This window comes from Protobothrops mucrosquamatus, unplaced genomic scaffold (genome assembly GCF_001527695.2).
Source record: "Protobothrops mucrosquamatus isolate PMUCROS unplaced genomic scaffold, P.Mucros_1.0 scaffold2554, whole genome shotgun sequence".
In the NCBI taxonomy this organism is placed as follows: Eukaryota; Metazoa; Chordata; class Lepidosauria; order Squamata; family Viperidae; genus Protobothrops; species Protobothrops mucrosquamatus.
The window spans coordinates 17312-43559 of record NW_015388614.1 but is presented as its reverse complement, the minus strand read 5'-3'; the positions used below and the strand labels follow the sequence as shown (position 1 = coordinate 43559).

At 45.0% G+C, this 26248-nt stretch overlaps 2 protein-coding genes across 2 annotated transcripts in view; one reads left to right on the top strand and one right to left on the bottom strand.

Annotated features, from left to right (window-relative positions):
- Positions 1-250: 250 nt before the first annotated feature.
- ATP5F1A (ATP synthase F1 subunit alpha) lies at positions 251-19621 on the bottom strand. The gene is made up of 12 exons (XM_015825237.1): positions 19489-19621; positions 16029-16107; positions 14300-14469; positions 12297-12470; positions 12040-12206; positions 10391-10539; positions 9793-9944; positions 8788-9012; positions 5745-5852; positions 4098-4242; positions 750-900; positions 251-564 (listed from the first exon to the last, which is right to left on the bottom strand). Exons 1-12 carry the CDS (start codon positions 19546-19548, stop codon positions 483-485), a joined length of 1662 nt encoding a protein of 553 aa, XP_015680723.1. The 5' UTR covers positions 19549-19621; the 3' UTR covers positions 251-482.
- Positions 19622-20632: 1011 nt separating this feature from the next.
- Positions 20633-26248, top strand: part of HAUS1 (HAUS augmin like complex subunit 1) — a 14361-nt gene continuing 8745 nt past the window's right edge. Inside the window, exons 1-4 of the mRNA XM_015825234.1 lie at positions 20633-20653; positions 21872-22046; positions 23588-23723; positions 24835-24969. Coding sequence (XP_015680720.1) covers positions 20633-20653; positions 21872-22046; positions 23588-23723; positions 24835-24969 — 467 coding nt within the window. The remainder of the gene's footprint in view (positions 20654-21871; positions 22047-23587; positions 23724-24834; positions 24970-26248) is intronic.

Here is a 26248-nt window from a genome sequence, read left to right as displayed (position 1 = left end):
TCCAAGTGTGGCCTTACCAAGGCCTTGTAAAGTGGTATTAACCCTTCACCTGATCTTGATTCCATCCCTCTGTTGATGCAGCATATCACTGCCTTACCAAAAAAACCAAAAACAAAAAAGGTTACGGAGGTTTTCTCAGTATCCATACAAATAAAAAGTAAAACTCTTTCACACATTTAAATACTACACTACTCTAACCCCCCCCCCCCCAAAAAAAACCAAATCAGAGCAAAGTTTCTATGGTCTGTTAAGATTTTTATTTGTCATGTGGTTTGTACACAATCCTGCCAGCGGTCAACCAGATCCCCTCGCGGTGAGGACAGTGTCCTCAAGGGCTAGCGTGGAACCAACCGTACATTTTTGGTGAGACCTTGTACACTCAACTCACACATATTTTTAAGTCTCTGGAAAAAAGGGAACTCAAGCAATACCAGCAGTCAGTGACAGAGGCATCCTGGTGCCCCGAACTGTTCCTAAAGGTTTTACGCTTCAAAGGTAGACAGAAAAGTTAGGACAATCTCCTTCAACTTGGCTTCTGTTTGCTCAGATATCTTCCCTTCGGTCCTGTCGAAGTAAAAGAAGAAATAAATTTCAACTCTGGCCAAAACAAACTGGGAGACCAAGGCCTTCTTCGGGACCTTTTCCCATCCCACCACAGTCTGCAACGCGAAAGTCTTGCATGAAGCAAACATTTTTAATTTTCACTCCCCTTATATAACTTTTTTTTAAGCAATCCACGCTGTCCTTACCGGATTGTGGTGAGCAAGGGCTGCTGGCTGCTTAGCACATGGGCGAGGAAAGCCTGCTCAAATTTGGTGATCTTGCTAGGCTCCAACTTGTCCAGATAGCCTCTGACCCCAGCATAGATGACAGCAACTTGTTCCTCAATGGCCATGGGAACTAAGAGAGAGAGAGAGAGAGAGAGAGAGAGAGAGAGAGAGAGAGAGAGAGAACAACATCAAAGTCCATAGCAGCAAAGCCTGACCTCAAAGCAGGAAAACCACATCCTTAAATGTGATTGGAACCTAAAAGGTGATACATCGTCAGGTGGAAATAAACAGGAATATTTCTTGAGTTCAAAGCTTAAGAGTTTATTGCTACCTATACCCAAGAATCTAGTCAACTAACAAGTCGAAGCTACATGGGCGCTAGGTACGGGTCAATGGAATTCACCGGTGTGTGTGTGTGTGTGTGTGTGTTAGAGTTAGGCCTCTTGTGGCAATGCAATGATTCCTTTATAATTTTAAAAAAAACACATCATATTATTAAGATGTAAAGTGTTGAAGGAAAAGTCTTCATCGTGGTTCAGTCCAAGCCGGGAATAAACAACATGGCGACTGCTTTAGAAAAAAGGTTGAAGAGGAGAGCCAGACAGGAAGATGGCTCTGGAAGAAAAGAGAGAGAGAGCACATGTAGGGAGTGGGTTTTTATACCCTCTGGGGCTCTTGAGGTTGTTTCCTGCTCCCGTTTGAGGCTTTGTATTTCCTGAGTCATGTATTTTGACCTGTGTCCCTTTGGCATCTGTGGGTTAATCCTATTATGTCCTGTCTTAGAGTTTGGGTGGGGTGTGTAGATTTTAGGTGTCTTTGTCTTCTTAATCTTCCAGCTTCAACCTTCCTGAATGGATTATCACATCTGCATTTCTACAGAGCTGGTTTCTGCTTGGGGGAGGGAGACTTGGGGCTATTAAGAAAAACTGGGCATGTTTTTTTTGCCTCTTTAATATTTCCTTCCCTGGGGGGGGCTGACTTCCCACAAAAGTAAAATACAAAATACAAAGCAAATAGGACACAGTGGGGAGGAAAAAGAGAGAAGGGAGGGAAAGAGAGGGGAAAAAAGAGAGAGACTGACTTCCGACTTCCCCTGTTGCAGTAGCATTAATGTTGAGCCTCAACTTTTTTACTTTTTCACAATAGTAAAAACTAGCCATTTCTGTAACAACAAATCAATCTAATCAGCGAAACCCAGAATCAAAGTTTCATATTTTTTTCCACCTCAAGCACAAAGTCCAGAAGCGGTCTCCATATAGAAACGAATGTATTCTTTTCTTCAATCAAAACAGTCAATTTTGCCAAGAAAAATAGAGGACCAAACCAGAGATCAAGATAGCCTGCATTGAATCAAGTGACACTACAAGCAACAAAAAGAGACCTATCATCTGGAAGAGAAGCCTTGTTATGGAAACCTACTTGGCAAAAGAGGAAAGCTAGAATAAGATTGAAAAATGAAATTTAAAATTTCTTAAATTGGATTAAAGGCAACCTAGAACTATGGACTGATGTAAGGACTGAGATCATGAGTTTGAAGTAAAAAGATGTTTTAGAGTTGGAGTGAATTAATAATTAATTGAATGTTAATTCAATAAGATGACTTGTTTGTTTTATAACATGGATGTTTAGCTATGATAATTAACTGGTTGAAATTTAAACTCCACTTAATGGATTGAAATGATTTAAGGTTTGATATTAATTTGTCAGCTCAAAGAGATTAATTGAAAGATTAGATATGTATAGAATAGATTGATAAATACATATATTTAGATGTTTAGGATAGATCAATAATTTTGCTTAAAAATGAGATATTTTTATATAATGGATTAAAGACAATTTAGAATATTAAGAATGCTTTTTTTAGAATCTGAGGTTTATTTCTATGAAAATTATATGACATGATTTAAGGTATGATATTATTTTTCTAGCTTGAAGCGATTGATTAATTGATGGATCTGATAGGTACAGGATAGATTACTATTTTACTCCAAATAAGGGAGATTAATGGAAGAAGTAAATAAGATCTTGATAAAATTAAGAAAGTAGAACATACGTGGAATGGATAGTTGAACTGAAAGTTTTTATTTAAAGTTAATTTGATTATGGTATTGTAAACTAATGAAGCTTAAAAACAGGTTCAGGTTGAATAAACGTAAGCTAGAATTGGATATTTTAAATATACTATGCTATTTGAGGGAAAAAGAGAGGGAATATTTGATGTATTGATTGTATTATGTATATATGTTTTGTGATGTTTGATTACGCCAGCACCACGGTGTGTCCTGAGCATGTTGTTCTAAGAAACAAAAAAACTAATAAAATTTGTTTAAAAAAAAAAAGTCAATTTTGCCATCTCTGCCAGCTCCTGTAGCCCTTCGTCCATAGTTGGAGGCAATGCAATGATTGCAAACTGATGACACGTTTAACCCCTCCTTCCAGCTCAGCCTGCTCTTCTCCTACGTACATAATGCTCACAAAAGTGATCCAGGAGAATACCCTGCTCTTCGTGAGCCTCCGTTTTTGTGCCTGATCCCTTTGCTACACAGGTAACATTTATAACTGCACAAACCCACAAGGCAAAAACCACAATTGTTTGGAGTCCAGCGACTTGCTAAGCCAGGCATAACGGTAGATAATTGCACAGGAAGGATAAGGATTGCATACAGGTGCTCCTCGACTTACAACCCAAAATTTCCATTGCTAAGTGAAAGTTAAAGCAGGGATCCCCCAACCCCTGGTCCGTGGACCGGTACCGGGCTGCAGCATGCCAGCAATCGGTCCACACAAACAAGCAAAGTCCCATTTGTGGAATGCAGGCAGCACACAAAACCACACAGGAAAAGCCTTTCTCCACGGAACTGGTCCCCGGTGCCCAAAAGTTTGGGAACCTCTTGAGTTAAATGAGATTTGCTCCATTTTATGACCCGTTTCCTTAATAATCACTGCAGTTGATTAATAACATGCTGGTTAAGTAAATCTGGCTTTGCCACTAACTTGGCTTGTCAGAAGGTTACCAAAAGTGACGGTGTGGCCCTTTGGACATTGCAACTGTCATAAACACACGGCAGTTGCCAAGTGACCAACTTTTGATCACGTGATGCTGCAACGGTCATTAAGTGGGAAAACAGTCGTCTCTTTTTTCTGTGCCGCTGTAACTTTGAACGGCCAATAAGCGAACGGTTGAAAGTTGAGCACTGTCTGTAGTCAGAGAAATGTCCTGGGCTTGGCTTGCGCAAGTATTTTTTTTTTTTTTAAAAAGGCAGTTAATGAGGACTAGAATTCTGAACAGCAACTGGACACGGGAAACGCCAAAGGACTCCTCCTTACCGTATTGCCCTTGTTTAAGCAGCTCGGTCAAACGGACCCCACGGTTGAGCAGCTGTTGAGTGGCGGCATCCAGATCGGACCCAAACTGGGCAAAAGCAGCAACTTCGCGGTACTGGGCTAACTCCAGCTTCATGGTTCCAGCCACCTACGCGATAGGAGGACGCATGTAAAGAGAGAGTTGCAGGCAGAATGTCAACACTGCTAACATCGGACGTTTTTGCTTTGACAACAGTTGGAGATGCAACCATTTTCTTCTTATGTTTTACTTTTAGAGTTAGAGCTAGAGTTAGATGATGCTGGGGAGGGGGGATGTGCATGAGAGTTCAGCTAGACATAACAATACTGGACCTAGCGTGAGAACCAAGGTTATTGAAATAAGAGACGATAAGAACTGGTGGCTGGAGAGCTGAAGGGAAAGCCCACACTTTAAACTAATTGGGGAATGTGATTTATGACAGTTAATTGGAGGAGGGAATTGTGCTTTGATACTATGTGCTCAAGGGAGGGGGGAATTCAGTTTTTGGTTTGATTGTGTTCGTGCCAATATTATGCTTTTCGAATAAAAGATTCTTTAAGGTCAACAATGCCTCGAAGTTCTTTGAAGAGTTTCATCTGTCGGAACCATGACAGATGTGACCAGTTTTTAATAGCTGCCACTACTCCTGAATTGCTAGGTGGTTTAACCTCCCCATCAGTCTTTCCCAGCTTAAAAGCCTGTCCCTCTTGTTTCGGAACCATTACGAAAAAATCACTCTTGTCGATTCTGGACAATTTTTATACTGTTCCAATTGTAAGAGTCTGGGAAATCTGCCTGGAATGTTTGTGTTATGTTCCAAATACATTAAGTGGGTGATAATAATAATCATAGAGTTGGGAGGGACCTTGGAGGTCATCTAGTTCAACCCCCTGCTCAGGCAGGAAACCCTATACCAGGGGTCGGCAACCTTAAACACTCAAAGAGCCACTTGGACCCATTTCCCAGAGAAAAGAAAACACTGGGAGCGCGCGAGGGGGGGGGGAGCTTGATTGAAGAGTTTAATTAAAAAGAAATAGAGGCCACTGTGCATGAGTTCTCTCTCTCTCTTCTTCCCTCTCTCTCCCTCCCTCTCTCCAATCTTCTGCTCACCTGGCAAGCTGGCTTCACGCTGTCCTCCAACAAGCTGACACACATTCTTATTGGGCTGGCTCTCTCCTGCCCTTGGTCTGCCAGTCCTCTTCCCCCACTCAGTGTGTGTGTGTGTGAGAGAGAGAGAAAGAGAGGGAACGAGCTGCTCCTTCCTGCTTCCTGCTGAAATGCAGCAAAGGCAGGAGCCCCGCCCAATAAGCTTGTCAGCTTGTCGGAGGACAGCGTGAGGCCACTCTTTTTACACACACACACACACACACACACACACACACAGAGAGAGAGAGAGAGAGAGAGAGAGAGAGAGAGACAGAGACAGAGAGACAGAGCGCCTCTCTCTCTCTCTGCAAATGGCGGAGGAGGCTGGGAGCTGCAGGAAAAGGCTCAAAGAGCCACATGCGGCTCCAGAGCCGTGGGTTGCCGACCCGTGCCCTATACCATTTCAGACAAATGGTTGTCCAGTCTCTTCTTAAGACTTCCAGTGTTGGAGCATTCACAGCTAACCGTGATAGTTTCGTATGTACCTGCTTCATGGCCCTTGTCTGGGCAGCCGAACCGACACGAGACACGGACAGACCCACGTTAATGGCTGGACGGATGCCTTTGTAAAACAGTTCTGTTTCCAGGAAGATCTGCCAGAAAAAGAGATGTATTTATTTTATGCCCACCTTTTATGATTTTTATAAACAACCCAAGGTGACAAACATATCTAACACTTCCTCCTCCTGTTTTTCCCCACAACAACCCTTTGAGAATGAGTTGGGCTATGAAGCAACTGGCCCAAGGCCACCCAATCAGCTTTTGCAAGCAGGGACTAGAATTCACAGCCTCCCAGTTGCACCAATTATGACCAAACTGACCAATTTATTTATCAGGTGCATCACACATACCTTCTAGTTCAGGGGTCTTCAAACTTGGCCCTTTTATGACTGGTGGACTTCAACTCCCAAAATTCCTCAGCCAGGCATGGTGGCTGAGGAATTCTGGGAGTTGAAGTCTACCAGTCATAAAAGAGCCAAGTTGGAAGACCCCTGAGAGTCTGGATCCAAGCCCGCAGTTTCCTCAAAATGGCCGACTGAGGAATTCTGGGAGTCGAAGTCCACCAGTCATAAAAGGGCCAAGTTTGAATACCCCTGTCCTAGTTTATGGAATGTAAACAACTGTTTAGTTGTTGATAAAGTAATCTCTAGATTACCGCTCCAAAGATGGGGTATAAAATAGTGGGAGCAGGCACGCAATAAAAATGGGGTTTGCACGCTGTCATGCCATAGTGACCAAAGGGTAGAATAATTGGACACTATTGTCTTTATCATTATATGGGGAGCTGTATACAGCACTAAGCTAATCTACATCTTCCCTGCGTGATAAAGATCTGATTGGTCAAAGCTTATGATGGGATAAAACCACTGGCTTACTTATGGTTAGTATGTTGGTTTGAGGTGCAAGTATACATACTGAGCAATGAGTTTGCTTAATGACCGCCGCAAAAAATATAGTAAAATTGGTTGATTCATGAGTGACCGGCTGACCATTATAACGTACAACTTTAATGGACAGGTTCCATTACGGTTATAATTTGAGGACTATCTGTATATAAAACAATATAGTAGTAGCCAAAATTGTGGAAACCTTTTGGGAAAAGTGTGTTTTTGAAGTTGGATGGCTAATAACACCACTTTTTTGGGAGCAGTACCATAAAAGTACCATATATATCAATGGAAAGATAATTGAATCCAGAACGTAATGCAACAAAGTTTGTTGAATTATCTGTACCGTATTCTATGAAAAGTTATAGCCAAATAACCAGAAAAAGGAAGCACAACTTGCTTAGGTTGATCTCAGGTAGCTTTCTTTCATCTTACTGTAGCCAATGAGCACGAGTGTTTAGAGAGCCAATCAGGTGTCACCTTGTTTTGGCAATGAGCCAATCAGATCACAGTAGGATCCAGTTATTGATGTTGAAGCTGAGAGGAGGACATTTGTCAGTGTGTTATGTGATTGCTATCAAGTTGGTTGGGGTTTTTTTGTGTTTTTTTTCATTTAGTGAGCTTGCAAAATGGATTACCTATATAAAAGCAGATTTAACTACATTACCCTTTTTTAAAAAATGTTTTTGACTTACTATTCCTTACTACCTTACTGTTGGCTTTGCGTTAACACCACCAAAAGAGAAGTAGCCCAGTGTCTATTGAGATTTTCAGTCATCTGGGTCATAGTTGTCCCAAAGATGTTTTTTCACGAGGCAACTGGACTTTTTTATTGCAAGGAATCATTGACCTTTTTCTTGTAACTGCTGGTGGGATCAATCTTCAGAGTCTCAGACATGGCAGTGTCCTTTAGAAGACTGCTCGCCTTGGCGTAGTCATAGTAGTAGTAGTAGTAGTAGTAGTAGTAGTAGTAGTAGTAGTAGTAATAATAATAATAATAATAATAATAAAAAAAAAAATTGGAAGGGACCTTGGAGGTCTTCTAGTCCAACCCTCTACTCAGGCAGGAAAACCTATACCATTTCAGACAAATGGCTGTCCAGTCTCTTCTTAATAACTTTCAGTGTTGGAGCATTCACTGCTTCTGGAGGCAGGTTGTTCCACTGGTTAATTGTTCTGATTGTTGGGAAGTTTCTCCTTAGTTCTAGGTTGCTTCTCTCCTTGCTTAGTTTCCATCCATTGCTTCTTCTCCTGCCTTCAGGGGCTTTGGAGAAGAGCTTGACTCCCTCTTCTTTGGGGCAGCCCCTGTGATATTGGACGACTGCTATCATTTCCCCCCTCATCCTTCTCTTCATCAAACTAGACATACCCAGTTCCATCAACTGTTTTTCATTTATTTTAGCCTCCAGTCCCTGATAATTGTTCTGTCAGGAAATTTCTCCTTAGTTCTAGGTTGCTTCTCTCCTTGATGAGTTTCCATCCGTTGCTTCTTGTCCTGCCTTCAGGGGCTTTGGAGAATAGCTTGACTCCTTCTTCTTTGGGGCAGCCCCTGAGATACTGGAAGACTGCTATCATGTCCCCCCTCGTCCTTCTCTTCATTAAACTAGACATACCCAACTCCAGCAACCGTTCCTTATATATTTTAGCCTCCAGTCCCCTGATCCTCTTTCTTGCTCTTCTCTGCACTCATCTGTGTTCAGGATGATTGTGCAGCTTCCTTTATCAGCTGGCGGGATGGTGATGTTTGGTTCCCTTCCTAGGGATGTCACTGCTCTCCTTTCTTGAATTGTGAGGTTGGAAGGGGGTGTTTTGGCCCTTCATCCTTTACTGGTTCTGCCAGTTTATTGTCCCCAATGGCTGACTCTGTGACTGTGAGGAGATGTAGGATGGGTAGCTGTTCTGGTGTTGCTGCAAAATCCAGTCCTTTGGCTAAAACGTTACTTTCTGTTTGGGTGAGCTCTCTGTCAGATTCTATTTCTCACCCATCGGTCATTTTTCTGAGACTTGTCACTGCCCGTTCACTCGTCCATTTGCCTCGTGAAAAAGCCTCTTTGGGAGAAGTAGCAGAGGTTTTAAATAATAACCCCCCACTGGGCCCAACCGCTCCTCTTGCAGGCTTGTGTTCCCCTTGGGACCCTACCTGCCCGTCGGTGATGGAGATCACGTTAGTTGGAATGTAGGCCGACACATCGCCGGCTTGGGTCTCGATGACGGGGAGAGCAGTCAGGGACCCCCCTCCAAAGGCGTCGTTCATTTTGGCTGCCCTTTCCAGGAGACGAGAGTGGAGGTAGAAGACGTCGCCCGGGTAGGCCTCGCGGCCAGGGGGACGCCGCAGCAAGAGGGACATCTGACGGTAGGCCACGGCCTGTGGGTCAAGAGAGCACAGTTGCCGTGTCTGTCTCGGAGTCTCCCCGTCCCTTTGATTCGGAGTCTCCCCGTCCCCTTGATTGGGAGTCTCCCCATCTCCTTAATTCGGAGTCTCCCCGTCTCCTTAATTCGGAGTCTCCCCGTCCCCTTAATTCGGAGTCTCCCCGTCCCCTTGATTGGGAGTCTCCCCATCTTCTTAATTCGGAGTCTCCCCGTCTCCTTAATTCGGAGTCTCCCCGTCCCCTTAATTTGGAGTCTCCCCGTCCCCTTGATTGGGAGTCTCCCCATCTCCTTAATTCGGAGTCTCCCCATCCCCTTGATTGGGAGTCTCCCTGTCCCCTTGATTCAGAGGCTCCCCATCCCCTTGATTGGGAGTCTCCCCGTCCCCTTGATTGGGAGTCTCCCCGTCTCCTTAATTCGGAGTTTCCCCGTCTCCTTAATTCAGAGTCTCCCCGTCCCCTTGATTGGGAGTCTCCCCGTCCCCTTAATTCGGAGTCTCCCCATCATCTTGTTTCGGAGTCTCCCTGTCCCCTTGATTGGGAGTCTCCCCGTCCCCTTGATTCAGAGGCTCCCCATCCCCTTAATTGGGAGTCTCCCCGTCCTCTTGATTGGGAGTCTCCCCGTCCCCTTGATTGGGAGTCTCCCCGTCCCCTTGATTGGGAGTCTCCCCGTTCCCTTGTTTCGGAGTCTCCCCGTCCCCTTAATTCAGAGGCTCCCGTCCTCTTTGATTCAGAGGCTACCCAACCCCTTGATTCGGAGGCCAAGCCGAGGTTCCAACCTGCTTAGATAAGTCATCGTAGATGATCAAGGCATGTTTGCCATTGTCTCTGAAGTATTCGCCCATGGAACAGCCGGAGTAAGGAGCCAAGTACTGGAGGGGGGCAGCATCTGAGGCTGTGGCAGAAACCACGATTGTGTACTTCATGGCATCTGAAACAGAGAGATAACCAAGGTCAATGAAGATGGAGGCAGCTTAGCCAGGAGAGGAATTCCCCCCCCACACACACATATTTGATTCCTTACTTTGGAACTGAGGTCCAAAGATATCCACTGTTTCTTTCCTTTGTACTCAGCAAGATATAATAGAGTTTGTGTGTATGTGTGTAAATAAATTAAAGGTTTATAATCTTGCAGGGTCGTATTATTAGCTGCCAAGGCTGGATGTGGTACATAGGCCTCAGGTGGGACACGCCTGTCTGAGGACAAGCCAACCTGACAAAAAGTGAACTTTATAGGGATGTTTGAGGAATAATGCCAAAGGCAGGTCAACGTAGATCTTTTATATTATAAGGAAAACTCAGAAGATCAAGCGTAAGGCTGCTCTGGACTACACATTTTGGCAAGCCCTACGTTTTGGGCGAACGGAAGGCCGGTACCTGCGTCAGTGAGCCTCTTGACCAGCTGAGCAACCGTCGATCTCTTCTGACCAATGGCCACATAGATACAGTACAGTTTCTTCTTCTCATCGGTTCCATCATTAAACCTTTTCTGGTTAATTATAGTATCGATAGCAATGGACGTTTTGCTGCAAATTGAATATGTTAACAGTCAACATCGCCCCCAAATTAACTCAGCAGGCTTTTTGAAAAAAGAAAACTGGGGAATTTTTCAATGGAAAAGCTGAGTAATGCCAAAGAAGGTTCCCCCCCCCCACTATTAATTTTGCAATTACGATGTGGACGTTTTTGAATCAAATGCCCTCAGGGATCCCCGTGTAAAGAAGATCCCAAAAGCTTAAATATGAGATAGTAGATATTAAGAGAAAAAGAGAGAAAGTATGAAATGCCGAAATAAGAGCAATTTTGGTTACTAAATTGAAGACATTTGGAAATTAACAGAAAATAAGAACGTTATACTGCATTATTAATCAGTTGAGGTAAGAGGGTGAGAAATAGAATATATTCAAATAGATAAGACGTGTGTCCTGAACATTAGATTTTGCAATGAGTTGTGATCAAGGGAACTGGGGTTATTTAAAACTTGGGAATTATAAATATTAAATGTTAAATTGAAATATTAACGAGAAACTAAAACTTGGGAAAACCAATTAGGACATCGATTGTCTATCAAGATCGAATGTTAAAACAACTAGGATATGTACAACCTAAAAATCATTGATAAATGTAAGAAAGTTATTTTTTATTTAATCGACATAATAAGAATTGTATTAGTTTAAAAATGAGACAGTAACTATTAAGGGGAAAGGAGAGGAAATATTTAATGTGGTAATTTCCATCCAACATCCACATCTGCCTATCCCAGGTCCTGGGTAAGAACTCGATAGGTAGACAAAATGCCAAATCCAGTCTGAACATCTGGCTGACTGTGCGATGATCCATAATAATAATAATAATAATAATAATAATAATAATAATAATAATGATAAAGTTGGAAGGGACCTTTGGAGGTCATCTAGTCCAACCCCCGCTCAGGCAGGAAACCCTATACCATTTCAGACAAACGGCTATCCAGTCTCTTCTTAAAAACTTCCAGTGTTGGAGCATTCACCACTTCCGGAGGCAGGTTGTTCCACTGGTTAATTGTTCTCACTGTCAGGAAGTTTCTCCTTAGTTCCAGGTTGCTTCTCTCCCTGATTTAGTTTCCACCCGTTGCTTCTCGTCCTGCCTTCAGGTGCTTTGGAGAATAGCTTGACTCCTTCTTTGGGGCAGCCCCTGAGATACTGGAAGGCTGCTATCCTGTCCCCCCTCGTCCTTCTCTTCATTAAACTGGACATTCCCAATTCCAGCAACCGTTCCTTATGTGTTTTAGCCTCCAGTCCCCTGATCATCTTTGTTGCTCTTCTCTGGACTCTCAACATCTTTTTTACATCGTGGTGACCAAAACTGGATGCAGGATTCCAAGGGTGGCCTTGCATGTTATTGAATCATAGATTACCTTAGCCGCCACGTGGCTTTTTAAATATTTAAATGTAAAATTAGAAAATCAATACAATTTTCTTTTAAAAAAAAGGAAGAAGATTCCAAAAGCTAAGAATTCACAGTAGCCAGGGGGACCTCTTTCTTACCCAGTCTGCCTGTCTCCAATGATCAGCTCACGCTGCCCGCGGCCAATGGGCACCAGGCTGTCTACGGCCTTGATCCCAGTTTGCATGGGCTCCCGGACGGAGATCCTGGGGATGATTCCGGGAGCCTTCAAGCCAACCCTCCTGCGGGTTTTGGAAGTGATGGGGCCCTTTCGAAGCAAGGCGACAGAGTCAGGCTTTCCCATCCACTCCTCCCCAACAGCCCCAGAGGTTAACGGCCACCTGCTTTCCACACCTACCTTTCCGTCGATGGGATTCCCCAGCGCATCCACTACGCGCCCCAGCAGCTCCACCCCGACGGGCACGTCCACGATGGCCCCGGTTCTCTTCACAATGTCCCCTTCCTTGATCAGTCTGTCATTGCCAAAGACGACCACACCGACATTGTCAGGCTCCAGGTTCAGAGACATGCCCTAAGGAAAGAGAGAACTCATTTAGGAGGAAAACCCATAGGAGAGAGATCCAGTGGGACCACCTTCCCGACAAGCCCAATTCCTACAAATAACAGAAGCCGTTCTGATCCAGAATTAAGATGCTTTGTAATCCCAGATCATACAGACAGCTCAATAAAGATGACTGCAAAACAGACATTTATTCAGAAGGAAATACTTGCATTTGTGATTGTTGCTTCTGGATATGGTACATTTGTTCATCCTCATAGGTAAGAAATCAATACTTCCTCCATACCAACTTCTAACGTGGAATGGGACCATCTGAGTCCTGCGGTGGCCCCATGCTTATCTCAGACAAAGAACATTCCAAACTGGCACGTAGCCAGGATATCCTGTAATGAACTTTAGTAGCTCCTCCTACTGACCTGCTAACATGAGATAGCTGACTAGCTAAACTACATTACCCATAAGCCATCTCTTAAGGAGACAGCGCTTAACCCAATAAATGCCAAACGTTCTAACATACAGATCTACATGCTCTAGTCAGGGTTACATGATCCAGAACAGAAGCGGTAAGTAATAGGCAAACCTCGCCTTGTGACCGTAATCGAGCCCACGTGTTTGATTGCAAGTCGTGAAAGTTAGAAAGCAGGTCGCCGTTTGTGACCGTGCCCAATTTTGTGATCGTTTTGGGGGCGGTTGTTAAGCAAACCATTGTTCGCTTCGTGGAGTTTTTCCCCCCCCAGAAAGCAGAGGCAAATGCCAGTTTCCAGAAATATCAACGTAAATTGCAGCCATGTGACCACGGGATGCTGAAAATGGCCAGAGTGGACACACATGAAGGCCACAGCTTCAAATCCAGATCTTAAGATTTGTTTGCAGAATCTGTTCTAATGTGTAAGGGCCACTAAGCACTGATAAAAGGAGAATATTTGTAGTTCAGGGTTGACATGAGGGGTCCTTGGTGCTCTCTGAGATTAGTTGTTTTCTGGCAGACGTTTCAGGACCCAACTAGGTAACATCATCAGTGCTAGAAGGGAGTGGGGTGTATGGAGAGGAGGAGGAGGAGGAGGACTGTGAGGTCCTTGGTGCTCTCTGGGCTTGGTTGTTTTCTTGCAGACGTTTCATGACCCAACTAGGTAACATCATCAGAGCTAGAAGGGAGGGGGGTTGAAGAGGAGGGAGGAGTATGACTGTGGGGTCCTTGGTGCTCTCTGAGTTTGCTTGTTTTCTTACAGATGCTTCATTACCAGACTAGGTAACAACATCAGTGCTAGAAGGGAGTGTGATATGTGGGGAGGAGGAGGGGGGGAGGAGGAGGAGGAGGAGAACTGTGGGGTCCTTGGTGCTCTCTGAGCTTGGTTATTTTCTCACAGATGCTTCATTACCAGACTAGGTAACATCATCAATGCTAGAAGGCAGTGGGGTATGTGGAGATGAGGAGGACAATGACTGTGGGGTCCTTGGTGCTCTCTGAGCTTGGCTGTTTTCTTGCAGACGTTTCATGACTCAAACTAGGTAACATCATCAGTGCGCTAAGCAATCAGTCATAAGTTAAGGCCTACCTGTCCATTGTAAAATATAAGTGAGCACTACCATGAGGATATAGTTCTGCAAATATATTCTGTATTGTCGAATGAAAATATTAATGGCTAGCAATCAGAGATAGCAACCAACACCAAAAGGCACCTTCAGACGCTAAAGGGGCCGAGAACCTCGATGCGTTAGTTTAAACAGCATTTTCATCACTCATATCCTACAATGTTTTCGCACAGTAATAAAACGGGCAGAGAAAAACCAAATCATTACAATTAAGTTTCATTAATGCAAACGTGGATAGGAAGACTGACCTTCAACCCGGACGAGAATTCCACCATTTCTTCCGCTTGAACATTTTTCAGACCGTACACGCGGGCGATGCCGTCGCCGATGGAAAGCACGCGCCCGGTTTCCTGCAGCTCGGCCGATGTGTCGGCCCCAAGAATACGTTCCTCAAGAATGGAGGATACTTCGGCAGTGCCTGGAAGAACATAGGCCGATATTAAGACGGTCTTTTTTAAACAGCCCTGGTTCAAATCGCAAGTTTTGTCAGTCAAGCGACAGGCAGTTCCATCCCACAAAGAAAAAAAAAATCAAACTTGCAAGATGAAAAAGTTTCTACAGCAGGCAAAAGGGGAAGTTTACAGAGCATGTCCTGTTTCCTTTCAAGCAATTGTTCTAAAAAAATCTGAGAACTGGAGATTCTCTCTCTCCCTCCATTACATCAAATTATATAGCTTCAATAAAGGTGCACACTACAGTCGTGGCCAAAATTGTGGAAACCTTTTGGGAAAAGTATACAGTAGAAATGCCACCTTTGGTTAAGTTTCCACCCATTTTTCTTCTAATTTCTTTATAACTGTAGCCTTGTTCACTTAATAATACTATTTTACATGGCTTTCTGGGTGATCCGTCAACTCTTTGCACCATTACTTTAATTTTATTACGTTTTACAAGCTCACTCAATGAAAGAACACAAAAAACCCCAACCAACTTGATAGCGATCTCATAACACACTGACAAATGTCCTCCTCTCAGCTTCAATACAGGACATCAATAACTGGATCTTACTGTGATCTGATTGGCTCATTGCCAAACCAAGATGACACCCGATTGGCTCTCTAAACACTCATGCTCATTGGCTACCATCAGATGAAGGAAAGCTACCTGAGATCAACCTAAGCAAGGTGTGCTTCCTTTTTTCTGGTTATTTGGCTATAACTTTTCATAGAATACAGTACAGATAATTGAACAAACTTTGTTGCATCACATTCTTGATTAAATTATCTTTCCATTGATATATAATTTTATGGTACTCCAAAAAAAGGGGTGTTATTAGCCATCAAACCTCAAAAATATACTTTTCCCAAAAGGTTTCCACAATTTTGGCCACTACTGTATGCACCTCTATGAAAGCTACATACAGCTACTAAAATGAATAAGCTAATTGAGATCATTCTCATTTACACCAATAAAATATATATTCCAATTTGGTATTTTCAAGACAGCCAATTTCTCTGCAGAAGACACCCCCAAATGTAGAATAAAACTAAATGTGGGCAAGCTGAATAGGGTACTTAAGCTAATAAATACTTTTATTAGCTTTATCTATTTATTAGCTTTACCTCTTCAGTCTACAAAGCTCACAAGTTATCAGCAGTACTCAGGATGTATTACAGTATTTTTGCCTGGGTTAGCTTTAAGAACTGAAGTACAGTCTATTCAAGCCAGAAATTCCAGCAAACTGTGGGATGGTGAACAATTAGCCAGTGAACACAGCATGGCAAATTCTGCTTTGCTTTGGTCATTTAAAAAATAAGTTTCATTTCACTCTTGCTGGGACATGAATCCAAGTAGCACCCATATTCTGCAACATGACAGGGAAAATCATCTGGTTGAATTGGGCAGTTATAGAAATTGAACAAATGAATGAATAGCAAAATGTCAAACAACTTAAAAAGCTGCACGAGAAACACATTTAATTTAGAGATAAAGCCAAGAGTTATTTTATTATCAAAAGCGAGACTGCACAGTGTTTACCAGTTTTCTGTAGAGTTGTTGTGGAGGCATGGAAGTTCCTTGTTGCTACAAATGAGGTGCCCAAAGCATTCCTTGACACCTAAGACGAGAGAAAAAAAAACATAGGGTCTCCCGTTTGAAACTTAGATCTTATTTTTCTGGCAAAATTTTTGAGTTAAAAGTTATCATTGATGACCAGAGCTCCTTATTGCAATACATTATTTCTATACAAAACTACACAGTAAGTACTCTTTAAAGCAGCTGTGTGTTTTATGAGGCTCATCTGTCTGCCCTCTGCCAAGGATACCAGGAAAAATATGAGGTGATTTTAAAGAGGGGTAGTCAGTTAGGGTTTCTCTCCAAAGCCCTTTTTAGGAATCAGAAGAGATTAAAGTTGTATGCTTTACTTTTAAAAAGCATTTAATAGTATCTCCTGTTTCTGAAAAAGCTTGGGATCAAAGCTTTAAGGTGAAATTATTTCCAAATGCTGCTCATTCACAATCCTCATCCTGCAGAAGCTTATTCATAGCCCTTATTCTCTGCATTAACCTTCAGGGAAAAATCTTACTAATGTCCAAACAGGAATCTTAAGGCTACTAGCTATGTCTAAAATCTAAAGCGTACCTGTGCAGTTTTTGCTGTGCTCCCATTTAAAATGTATCCCAAACATTTGCTGCTGCTTTAACAATGTCAAAAGTAGTGTCATTTTAGAGACCAACCAACAGTTCAATATACTATGTTACTGGACTAGACCAGTGGGTTTTCAACCTGTGGTCCACACATCCCTGGGAGGCCACAATGTCATCACAATGTCAAGGAGAGAAGCAATCTAGAACTAAGGAGAAACTTCCTGACAGTGAGAACAATTAACCAGTGGAACAACCTGCCTCCAGAAGCGGTGAATGCTCCAACACTGGAAGTTTTTAAGAAGAGACTGGACAGCCATTTGTCCGAAATGGTATAGGGTTTCCTGCCTGAGCAGGGGGTTGGACTAGATGACCTCCAAGGTCCNCCACTCCTGCCCAGGCCCCCACAGGCACCCTTGACGCGAACGATGTAGAGCTGGCCACGCCCACCCAGCAGGCCACACCCACTCCAGCCACGCCCACCCAGTAGGCCACACCCACTCAGCCCACCAAAGGGAAACCGCAATGCTGATGCGGCCCTCAATGAAATTGAGTTTGACACCCCTGGTCTAGGGCTTTAAAGTATTTAAAGGGGGGGGGTCTGTGGCAAAGAAAAGATCAGCAATCACTGGAATAGTCCAATAACAAAGCATATATTGAATTAATGGTTAGTCTTTTAAAAGACGCTACTTCTCCACTGCAGTAACTGGAGAAAACAGGGACAGATGCACAGGCTTTTAAAGTCATGGCACCCATCTGAAGGGATACCCCTAATAAAACCCCACGAAAACTGACTGAATTGTAGCAGCAAAGTCGTCGTTGCGAATACTGCCTTGGTCAAAATTGCACAAAAAGACTGAACCGAGGACGAAAGAAATTTAGAATTCTCTTCATTGCAGATTTAAATCAGGGGTAGTCAACCTTGGCTCTTTTATGACTCGTGGACTTCAACTCCCAGAATTCCTGAGCCAGCCATGCTGAGGGGAAAGGGGAGAGGTTTCCAAGCTGAGCCATGCTGGCTCAGGAATTCTGGGAGTTGAAGTCCACGAGTCATAAAAGAGCCAAGGTTGACTACCCCTGATTTAAAGGCAAGGCTTGCTACTCCCCACTTCCAGATTTTGAAAATGAAAGAAGCAAATGCTTCAAGGGCTGCAAACTGGACTTCTCAGGGGAGACAGCAAGAGGACAAGCCTGCAGTGCAGACCCATCTCTCACCTCCCACTGCAGACAAAAAAAAAAGTTCCTTTATTTCATTAGAAAATGTGGGTTATATATGATCCCTAGATAGCAGCAGGTCCTCTCGCTTGAAAAGCTCCAAGGTCATAAAAACCCATCAGGCAAGTGTTGCAGCTGGTACAGGCAGTCCTCAACTTACGGCCACCACTGAGCCTAAAACGTCTGTTCTTAAAGCGACACATCTTTAAGTGAGCTTTGCCCCGTTTTACAAGTTTTTTCTGGCACTGTTGTGAAGTGAATCACGGCTATGGATAGATTAGTAACACGGTTGTTAAGTGAATCTGGCTTCCCCCAATGACTTTTTGCTCCTCAGGTCGCCGAAGGGGATCACATGACTTCGGGACGCTGCAACCGTCATAAGTCTGAGTCAGTTGCCAGTCCCCAAATGATGACAGTTATTGAGATTTTGCGACCTTTCTTGCTAAAGTTAGTAACACGGTCGTTAAGTGAAACCCTGCAGCGGTTAAGTTAGCAATGTGGTCGTTAAGTGAATCTGGCTTCCCCCAATGACTTTTTGCTCGTCAGAAGGTTGCTAAAAGGGGATCACGTGACTTCGGGACACTGCAACCGTCATAAGTCTGAGTCAGTTGCCAGTCCCCAAATGATGAGTTATTAAGTGAGATTTTGCACCTTTCTTTCTACAGTTAAGTTAGTAACACGGTTAAGCGAACCTGGCTCCCCAATAATTTTTTTGCTCGTCAGAAGGTTGCTAAAAGGGGATCTTCATGTGACTTCAGGACGCTGCAACCGTCATAAGTCTGAGTCAGTTGCCAGTCCCCAAATGACGAGTTATTAAGTGAGAGTTTACGATCCGTCTTGCGACACTTGTTAAGTTAGCAACACGGTCGTTAAGCGAATCCCTGCAGCGGTTCAGTTAGCAACACGGTTGTGAAGCAAATCTGGCTCCCCCCCAATGATTTTGCTCAGGAAAAAGGGGGAATCACGTGACTTCGGGATGATGCTGCAAACCGTCGTAAGTCCGAGTCAGTTGCCAGGCCTCTTCATTTCGATCACATGACCACAAGAGATGCTGCAAAGTGTGAAAAAACGGTCCTAACCAAGTCCCATTCCCCCCCCCGTGCCGTTGTATCTCTGAACGGTCACTAAATGAGCGGTCGTAAGTCGAGGACTACCTGGACAAGACACACACACACACACACACAAACACACACCCCGAATGGAAAGTCTCCTTCCCTCCATCCAGGTAGCCCATCAGCCACGGCCAGAGATCAAAAGCGGGGCAGCCCCAAATGAGGCTGACCTTCCTCTGACAGACACGCCGCAGAGACCCCCCCCAACCCAGTAACGGCCCCGGGGGAGACGAGCAGGCCTCGCCCAGGCTCTCAAGGGGCTTCTCCCTCCCGCCCACCGGCCGGCTGCAGAGCCCGGCGAAGGGATGACCTTGCCGGGGTCACCGCCAGGCCGAGGCCTAAGGCCCCGGGGCGCAGCGAGGCCCAGACGCCGGCCAGGCCCGCGCGGGAAGGGGTGGGGGGGAAGGCCCGGAGCAGCCACGGAGGACGCCGCCGCCTCAATGTCACCGCCAGGCCGCAGCCCAAGATGGCGGCGGCGGCGGCGGCGTTAGCGGCATTAGGACCAGCCCTTCTCGCCCCGTGGCTCACCAAGCCGGCCTGGCGGGGCAGGGCCCGGGCGAGCGCGGCCACCACGCGCACGGAGAGCATCGTCGCGGCGAGCCGGGCGGAGGAAGAGACGGCGCGGATTCTCGGCTGGCGCTGAGGCGGAAAGCAAAATGGCCGCCGCTCCGCCCCCTCTCAGGGCCGGGTTTACCTCACACTCCCCCAGGCCACGCCCCTTCCTCCCGTGAAAGTTGCCGCGGTGACGATTCCGCCCCCCTCGAGGGTTGGGTTTATCTTACACTCCCCAGGCCACGCCCCTTTCCTCCCCTAAAAGTTGCCGCGGTGACGACTCCGCCCCCCTCGAGGGTTGGGTTTATCTTACACTCCCCAGGCCACGCCCCTTTCCTCCCCTAAAAGTTGCCGCGGTGACGACTCCGCCCCCCTAGGAGGTCGGGTTTACTTCACACTCCCCCGGGCCATGCCCTTTTCCTTCCTCCCCTGAAAGTTGCCGCGGTGACGACTCCGCCCCCCTCGGGGGTTGGGTTTACCTCACTCTCCCCCCAGGCCACGCCCCTTTCCTCCCCTGAAAGTTGCCGCGGTGACGACTCCGCCCCTCTCGGGGGCCGGGTTTAATCTCACTCTTCCCCCCAAGCCACGCCCCTTTCCTCCCCTGAAAGTTGCCGCGGTGACGACTCCGCCCCCCCAGGAGGTCGGGTTTACTTCACACTCCCCCGGGCCACGCCCTTTTTCTTCCTCCCCTGAAAGTTGCCGCGGTGACGACCCGGAAGCACTTCCTCCTCCTCCCGTCCTCCGACCCCTCTTTAAAAAAAAAAAAAAACGCTGACGAGGATGTCTGTTTCACTTTTTTTGTTTGCTTCAAAGTGAGGGAAGGAGGGTTTTTTTAAAAAAAATAAATAAAAAAAATAAAAATAAAAATAAAAAAAAATCTCAGCTCAACATCCCAGGCATCAGCTTGGTTTGTGGAATGAAAATAAAGTTTTTTTTTCTTCCACCTTCTATTCCTCCTTAACCTAAAACCTTGACCTAAAAAAGGGGGGGGGAGAAGAGGGGAAGGGGCTTATTTCAGCCGGCCTACGACTCCCAGGAGCCCCTGCTCCTGATGACGTCATCGGGCAGCGACCGAGGCAGGGGAGCGGGAAGTTTGCCGTGCAAGCGAAGCCAAGGAGTCATGGAAGAAAAGGTAGCGAAGGTGAGCGGGGCTGGGAGCCTTCGGGGATTTGTCCTAAGAAAGAATAATAATGATAATAATAATAAAATTACAAGGATCGGAAAGGTTTTCCCGAAAAGGCACCTTCCCACCCTCCCCCCCGCTCTGCTCTCTGTTTCCTATTTTGGGGGTAATGCCCTGCAACTTAAAGACTGTTGGATTCTGCAGCTCCAGATGATGATGATGATGATAATAATAATAATAATAATAATAATAATAATAATAGTAGTAGTAGTAGTAATAATAATAATAACAACAACAACAAAACAACAACAATAGTAATAGTAATAATAATTGATGATAATAATAATGTTAATAAAGTTGGAAGGGACCTTGAAGGTCATCGAGTCCAACCCCCTACTCAGGCAGGAACCCTATACCATTTCAGACAGATGGCTGTCCAGTCTCTTCTTAAACACTTCCAGTATTGGAGCATTCACCGCTTCTGGATAACAGTTAACAGATAACAGTATTTAGCAAATAACGCCCTGCGAGGCTCAAAGCTTTTGGGTGAGATCTGTGGGGATCTAGAAGATTTATCTTTGTTAGAGGAGCGATCTCCGTGTTCCCTTCTTCCTTATGCTGGATGGGTGACTTTGGGCCAATCACCGGGAGATGGTGAGTTCTAGTCCTGCCTTAGGCATGAAAACCGGCTGGGTGACTTTGGGTCAATCACCAGGAGACGGTGAGTTCTAGTCCTGCTTTAGGCATGAAATCCAGCTGGGTGACTTTGGGTCAATCACCAGGAGACTGTGAGTTCTAGTCCTACCTTAGCCATGAAAGCCAGCTGGGTGACTTTGGGTCAATCACCAGGAGACGGTGAGTTCTAGTTCTGCCTTAGACATGAAAACCAGCTGGGTGACCTTGGGCGAATCACCAGGAGACGGTGAGTTCTAGTCCTGCTTTAGGCATGAAATCCAGCTGGGTGACTTTGGGCCACTTACTCTCTGTCAGCTCAATCCACCCCACCAGGTTGTTGTTGCGGGGAAAAGAGAAGGGAGAAGGGGATGTTATGTATGTTTGCTGCCTGGAATTCTTTATAAACAAAATAAAATAAAGGCAGGATATGAGTCAATGCATTAATAAAAATTCTAAAATGCCATGACATTGAAAGCGTGCCTACTCGCTTTTTTCAAATACGTTCGTACCCCGGAAACGGAATGGAGGAGAAAGGCCGTTATTTTTTCCTTTCTGCGACAGGTCACTTCGTGGTTGAAGAAGCTTTTTGGGGACCAGCCGGTCCCTCTTTACGAAGTGAACGCCCGGACGGTGGATGTCTTGCATGAGCTGGCCGAATGCAACGAGTCCAGAGATGGGGATGTCCGCTTGTTAATCGAAGACACGAAGCAGAAAGCAGCGGAGTACGAGTCAGATGGTGAGATTTATTCATTTCCCACCTTTTTGGGTTTGGATCCATACCTGAAGGTGGTAAATGTACTTCATTTTCCCATTTTCCCCATAACAACTCTCCTGCGAGGTAGATTGGGCTGAGTGGCCCAAAGTCACTCGGTCAGCTTTCGTGCCTAAGGTGGGACGAGAACTCACCGTCTCCTGGTGATTGGGACTAGAACTCACAAGTTGCCTGGTTTCTAGCCTAGTGCTCTAACTACAGGTAGTCTTCAACTTACAACTTACAACTTACATTTGTTTCGTGACTGTTCGAAGTTACAATGGCAGTGAGAAAAGTGACTGTTTTTCACACTTAACGACCATTGTATAATATTATTTATATGTTACATATGAGTAACATATAAATATTAACCACTGTCCATGTATTCAAGATGGACAGTGATGAATATTTATATGTTACTCATATGTAAGTGTATATAGCAGGGGTCTTCAGACTTGGCCCTTTTATGACTTGTGGACTTCCAGAATTCCTCAAGCCAGGCACACTGAGTTGAAGTCCACAAGTCATAAAAGGGCCAAGTTTGAAGACCCTATACATATGGCTGTGGGACTTGGGTATGGCTAGTCTAGAGAAAAGAAGAAATAGGTGAGACACGATAGCAGAGTTCCAGTATTGAGGGGCTGCCACAAGACAGAGGGGATCATGTTGTTCACCAGAGGGAAGGATGAGAAACAATGGCTGGAAACTGATCAAAGAGAGAAGCAACCTGGAATTAATGAGAAACTTCCTGACAGTGAGGACAATCAACCAGTGGAACAGCTTGTCCCCAGAAATTGTGGGCGCCCCATCACTGGAGATTTTTAAGAAGAGACTGGACAATCACCTATCTTGAGATGATATAGGTCAGTGGTGGCGAACTTATGGCACTCAGAGCCCTCTGTGTGGGCACGGACGCCATCGCCCCAGCCTCTCCTCCCCCTGTGGCCCCCTCCACAACAGCAGCCCCCCCCAGAGGAGAGTCGCCCCTGGGCATGGCCCACGCGGAGCAGCGCAGCCAAGGACATGGCAGCCGGGCAGCGGGGACAAGACTCCACACTAATGCCCCATCGTGTGCAGATGATGCTGCGGGGTGCAGGTGGAGGGTGTGGCCCACATGGGTCTGCAGGGTCGCCTGGGCGATCTGCGGTGGGTCGTGGAGGTGGTGGGTGGCCCTGCGGGCAGGTGAGGCCGGGGTGGTGTGGTGTGGGGGACGGATCAGAGGTGGGCCCAGGGCAGTTTTGGGGCACTCAGTCTGTAAAAGGTTCGCCATCACTGATATAGGTTCTCCTGCTTGAGCAGGGGGCTGGACTAGAAGACCTCCCAGGTCCCTTCCAGCTCCGATTCGATTTACTCTACTCTGCTCTGCTCTGCTCTACTCTAATTCTATTCCTGTAAGCCGAGAGTATCTGTCCTAGATCAAACTGGCTCTCTAATTAGATTAGAGTAATTGTGCCAGTCTCAGGCCAAGCATGTTTAGGCTGTAAGGTGTCCTTAAACCACCTGCTGTCTTACCTTTGTTTCCCCAGGCCTCTTCCTGCAGGAACTTTTAATGGAGAGTCTGAATCTTTCCCTCAGCAGCCTATCGAAAGCCAGCACGAGCTACCTAAATAATCTAGTGGATATTGCCGTGGCTCTGGAGACAAAGGACACATCTCTTGCAAGGTGGAGTAGCTCTCTTCCAAAGACCTCTCTGAAGGCTTCAGGGCCAACTCTGAGGAAGGCATTGCAGGCACTTCATCATTTTTAGAGAGAAAAGTTGGAGAAAATTTAAACAGTCCTTCCTTCCTTCCATCCATCCATCTATCTATTCATCTGTCCATATATCTATTTATCTATCCATCTATCCATCTACTATCTATCTGTCTATCTGTATCTATCCATCCGTCTGTCTGTCTGTCTATCTATCTGTCTCTCTCTCTCTCTCTCTCTCTCTCTTTATCTCTATCTATCTCTATCTTTATCTCTATATCTCTATTTATCCTATCCATTCATCCATCCATCCATCCATGTCTGTCTGTCTGTCTGTCTGTCTGTCTGTCTGTCTGTCTCTATCTATCTATCTATCTATCTATCTATCTATCTATCTATCTATCTATCTATCTATCTATCTATCTATCTATCTAATTTCTATCTATTTATTCTATCTATCTATCCATCCATCCATCCTATCATCTGTCTGTCTATCTATCTATCTACCTATCTACCTACCTATCTGTCTGTCTGTCTGTCTGTCTGTCTGTCTGGTATATATGTCTCTCTCTCTCTCACTCACCATCTATATCTAGCATCTATCTGTATGTTTACCATCCATCCATCATTCTCTCTCTCTCTCTCTCTCTCTCTCGTTCTAGCTTTAAAACTTTATTGAAATTCAGATAATCTCTGGTACAGCATTTGTTTATTGTTTCAATTTAGAGGTTGAAATCACTTTGGTAGAATCTAGTACAGATTTATTTATTTATCTGTTTCCATTTGTAGGGTGTCTTTCTCAAAATGGTGGCCTATACTTTAAAAAAATTAAGAATAGAGGAAAAGAATCATCTTCATGTTAGTCTTTTAACTGCTTCTTGCTGACCTCATGAATGAGATGAGAACATCCGGTTTTGCAAGCGATTCCAAATTTTTATCTGTTTATTTATTTATTAGACTTTTAAGCTGCCTATCTCACCTAAACTCCCTCAGAATCTAATCGTGACTAGTCGCTAGATACTTTGACAGCTCTCGATGTCAAAAAAACCCCCAAATCCTGATTAACTGGCCTTTTTGTCTTTAGTTTTATTCCTGCCATCAACGACTTGACTTCTGATCTGTATGGAGCGCAGTCCAAAAACAAAGAACTCGAACTCGAACTCAGCACCCTGAGGAGAAAGCTCACATCAGCGCTTGTGCTGGAAAAACGCCTTCAGGAGTAAGCATGCTTGGCGGTTTTTCTTTCTTTGCCTTGCCTTCCTTTCTTTGCTCCCAAAGGCTTTTGCAGAGTTTCAGGCTATAGAGCAGGGGTCTTCCAACTTGGCCCTTTGATGACTGGTGGACTTCAACTCCCAGAATTCCTCAGTCGGCCATTTTGATGAAAGTGCGGGCTTGGATCCAGACCAGGGTTCTTCAAACATGGCCCTTTTATGACTGGTGGACTTCAACTCTCAGAATTCCTCAGCCGGGCACGCTGGCTGGGGAATTCTGGGAGTTGAAGTCCACAAGTCATGAAAGAGCCAAGTTTGAAGACCCGTGTCTTATTGATTTTCAGCTATATTGAGCTGAATCCATCACAATTAAATGGCGTGCTGCCGTTTTTGATTTCCAAATGTATGCCAGGTATGCATTCTGGGTTCTAGTGATTCAGATGTCATTGCAGAACCAAACAGAGGTGTTAATAGTTCAGAAAACAGATGGAGGATACTGCTTCTGAAAGCACCCGGCATTGGTTGCTAATTGTAGCAATGTCAATGATGTTACCTAGTTGGGCAGTGAAACATCTGCAAGAAAACAAGCAACCTCAGAGAGCACCAAGGACCCCACAGTCATTCTCCTCCTCCTCCTCCTCCTCCTCCTCCTCCTCCTCCTCCTCCCTTCAAACCTCACTCCCTTCTAGCACTGATGATGTTACTTACGTCCGGGTTGAAGGTCAGTCTTCATATCCATGTTTCCATTAATGAAACTTAATTGTAATGTTTTGGTTTTTCTCTGCCCGTTTTATTACTGTGCGAAAGCATATGGTAGGATATGAGTGATGGAAATGCCGTTTAAAGCAACGCATGAAGGAGTTGCTCGGCCCCTTTAGCGTCTGAAGGTGCCTTTTGGTGTTGGTTGTTATCTCTGATTGCTAACCATTAATACTTTCATTCGACAATATATGCAGAATATATTTGCGGAACTATATCCTCATGGCAGTGCTCACTTATATTTTACAATGGACAGGTAGGCCTTAACTTATGACTGCTTGCTTAGCGCACTGATGATGTTACCTAGTTTGAGTCATGAAACGTCTGCAAGAAAACAGCCAAGCTCAGAGAGCACCAAGGACCCCACAGTCATTGTCCTCCTCATCTCCACATACCCCACTCCCTTCTAGCATTGATGATGTTACCTAGTCTGGTAATGAAGCATCTGTGAGAAAATAACCAAGCTCAGAGAACACTAAGGACCCCACAGTTCTTCTTCTCCTCCTCCTCCTCCTCCTCCTCCTCCTC

What these genes read in the sequence shown, in the direction of transcription:
- ATP5F1A (XM_015825237.1), bottom strand. Translation starts at nt 19,548, where the DNA reads ATGCTCTCCGTGCGCGTGGTGGCCGCGCTCGCCCGGGCCCTGCCCCGC. An exon ending in AACAACTCTACAGAAAACTG is followed by an intron (nt 14,470 to 16,028) that starts GTAAACACTGTG and finishes ATGTTCTTCCAG; the next exon opens with GCACTGCCGAAGTATCCTCC. An exon ending in CCCTTGCTCACCACAATCCG is followed by an intron (nt 565 to 749) that starts GTAAGGACAGCG and finishes TTACTTCGACAG; the next exon opens with GACCGAAGGGAAGATATCTG.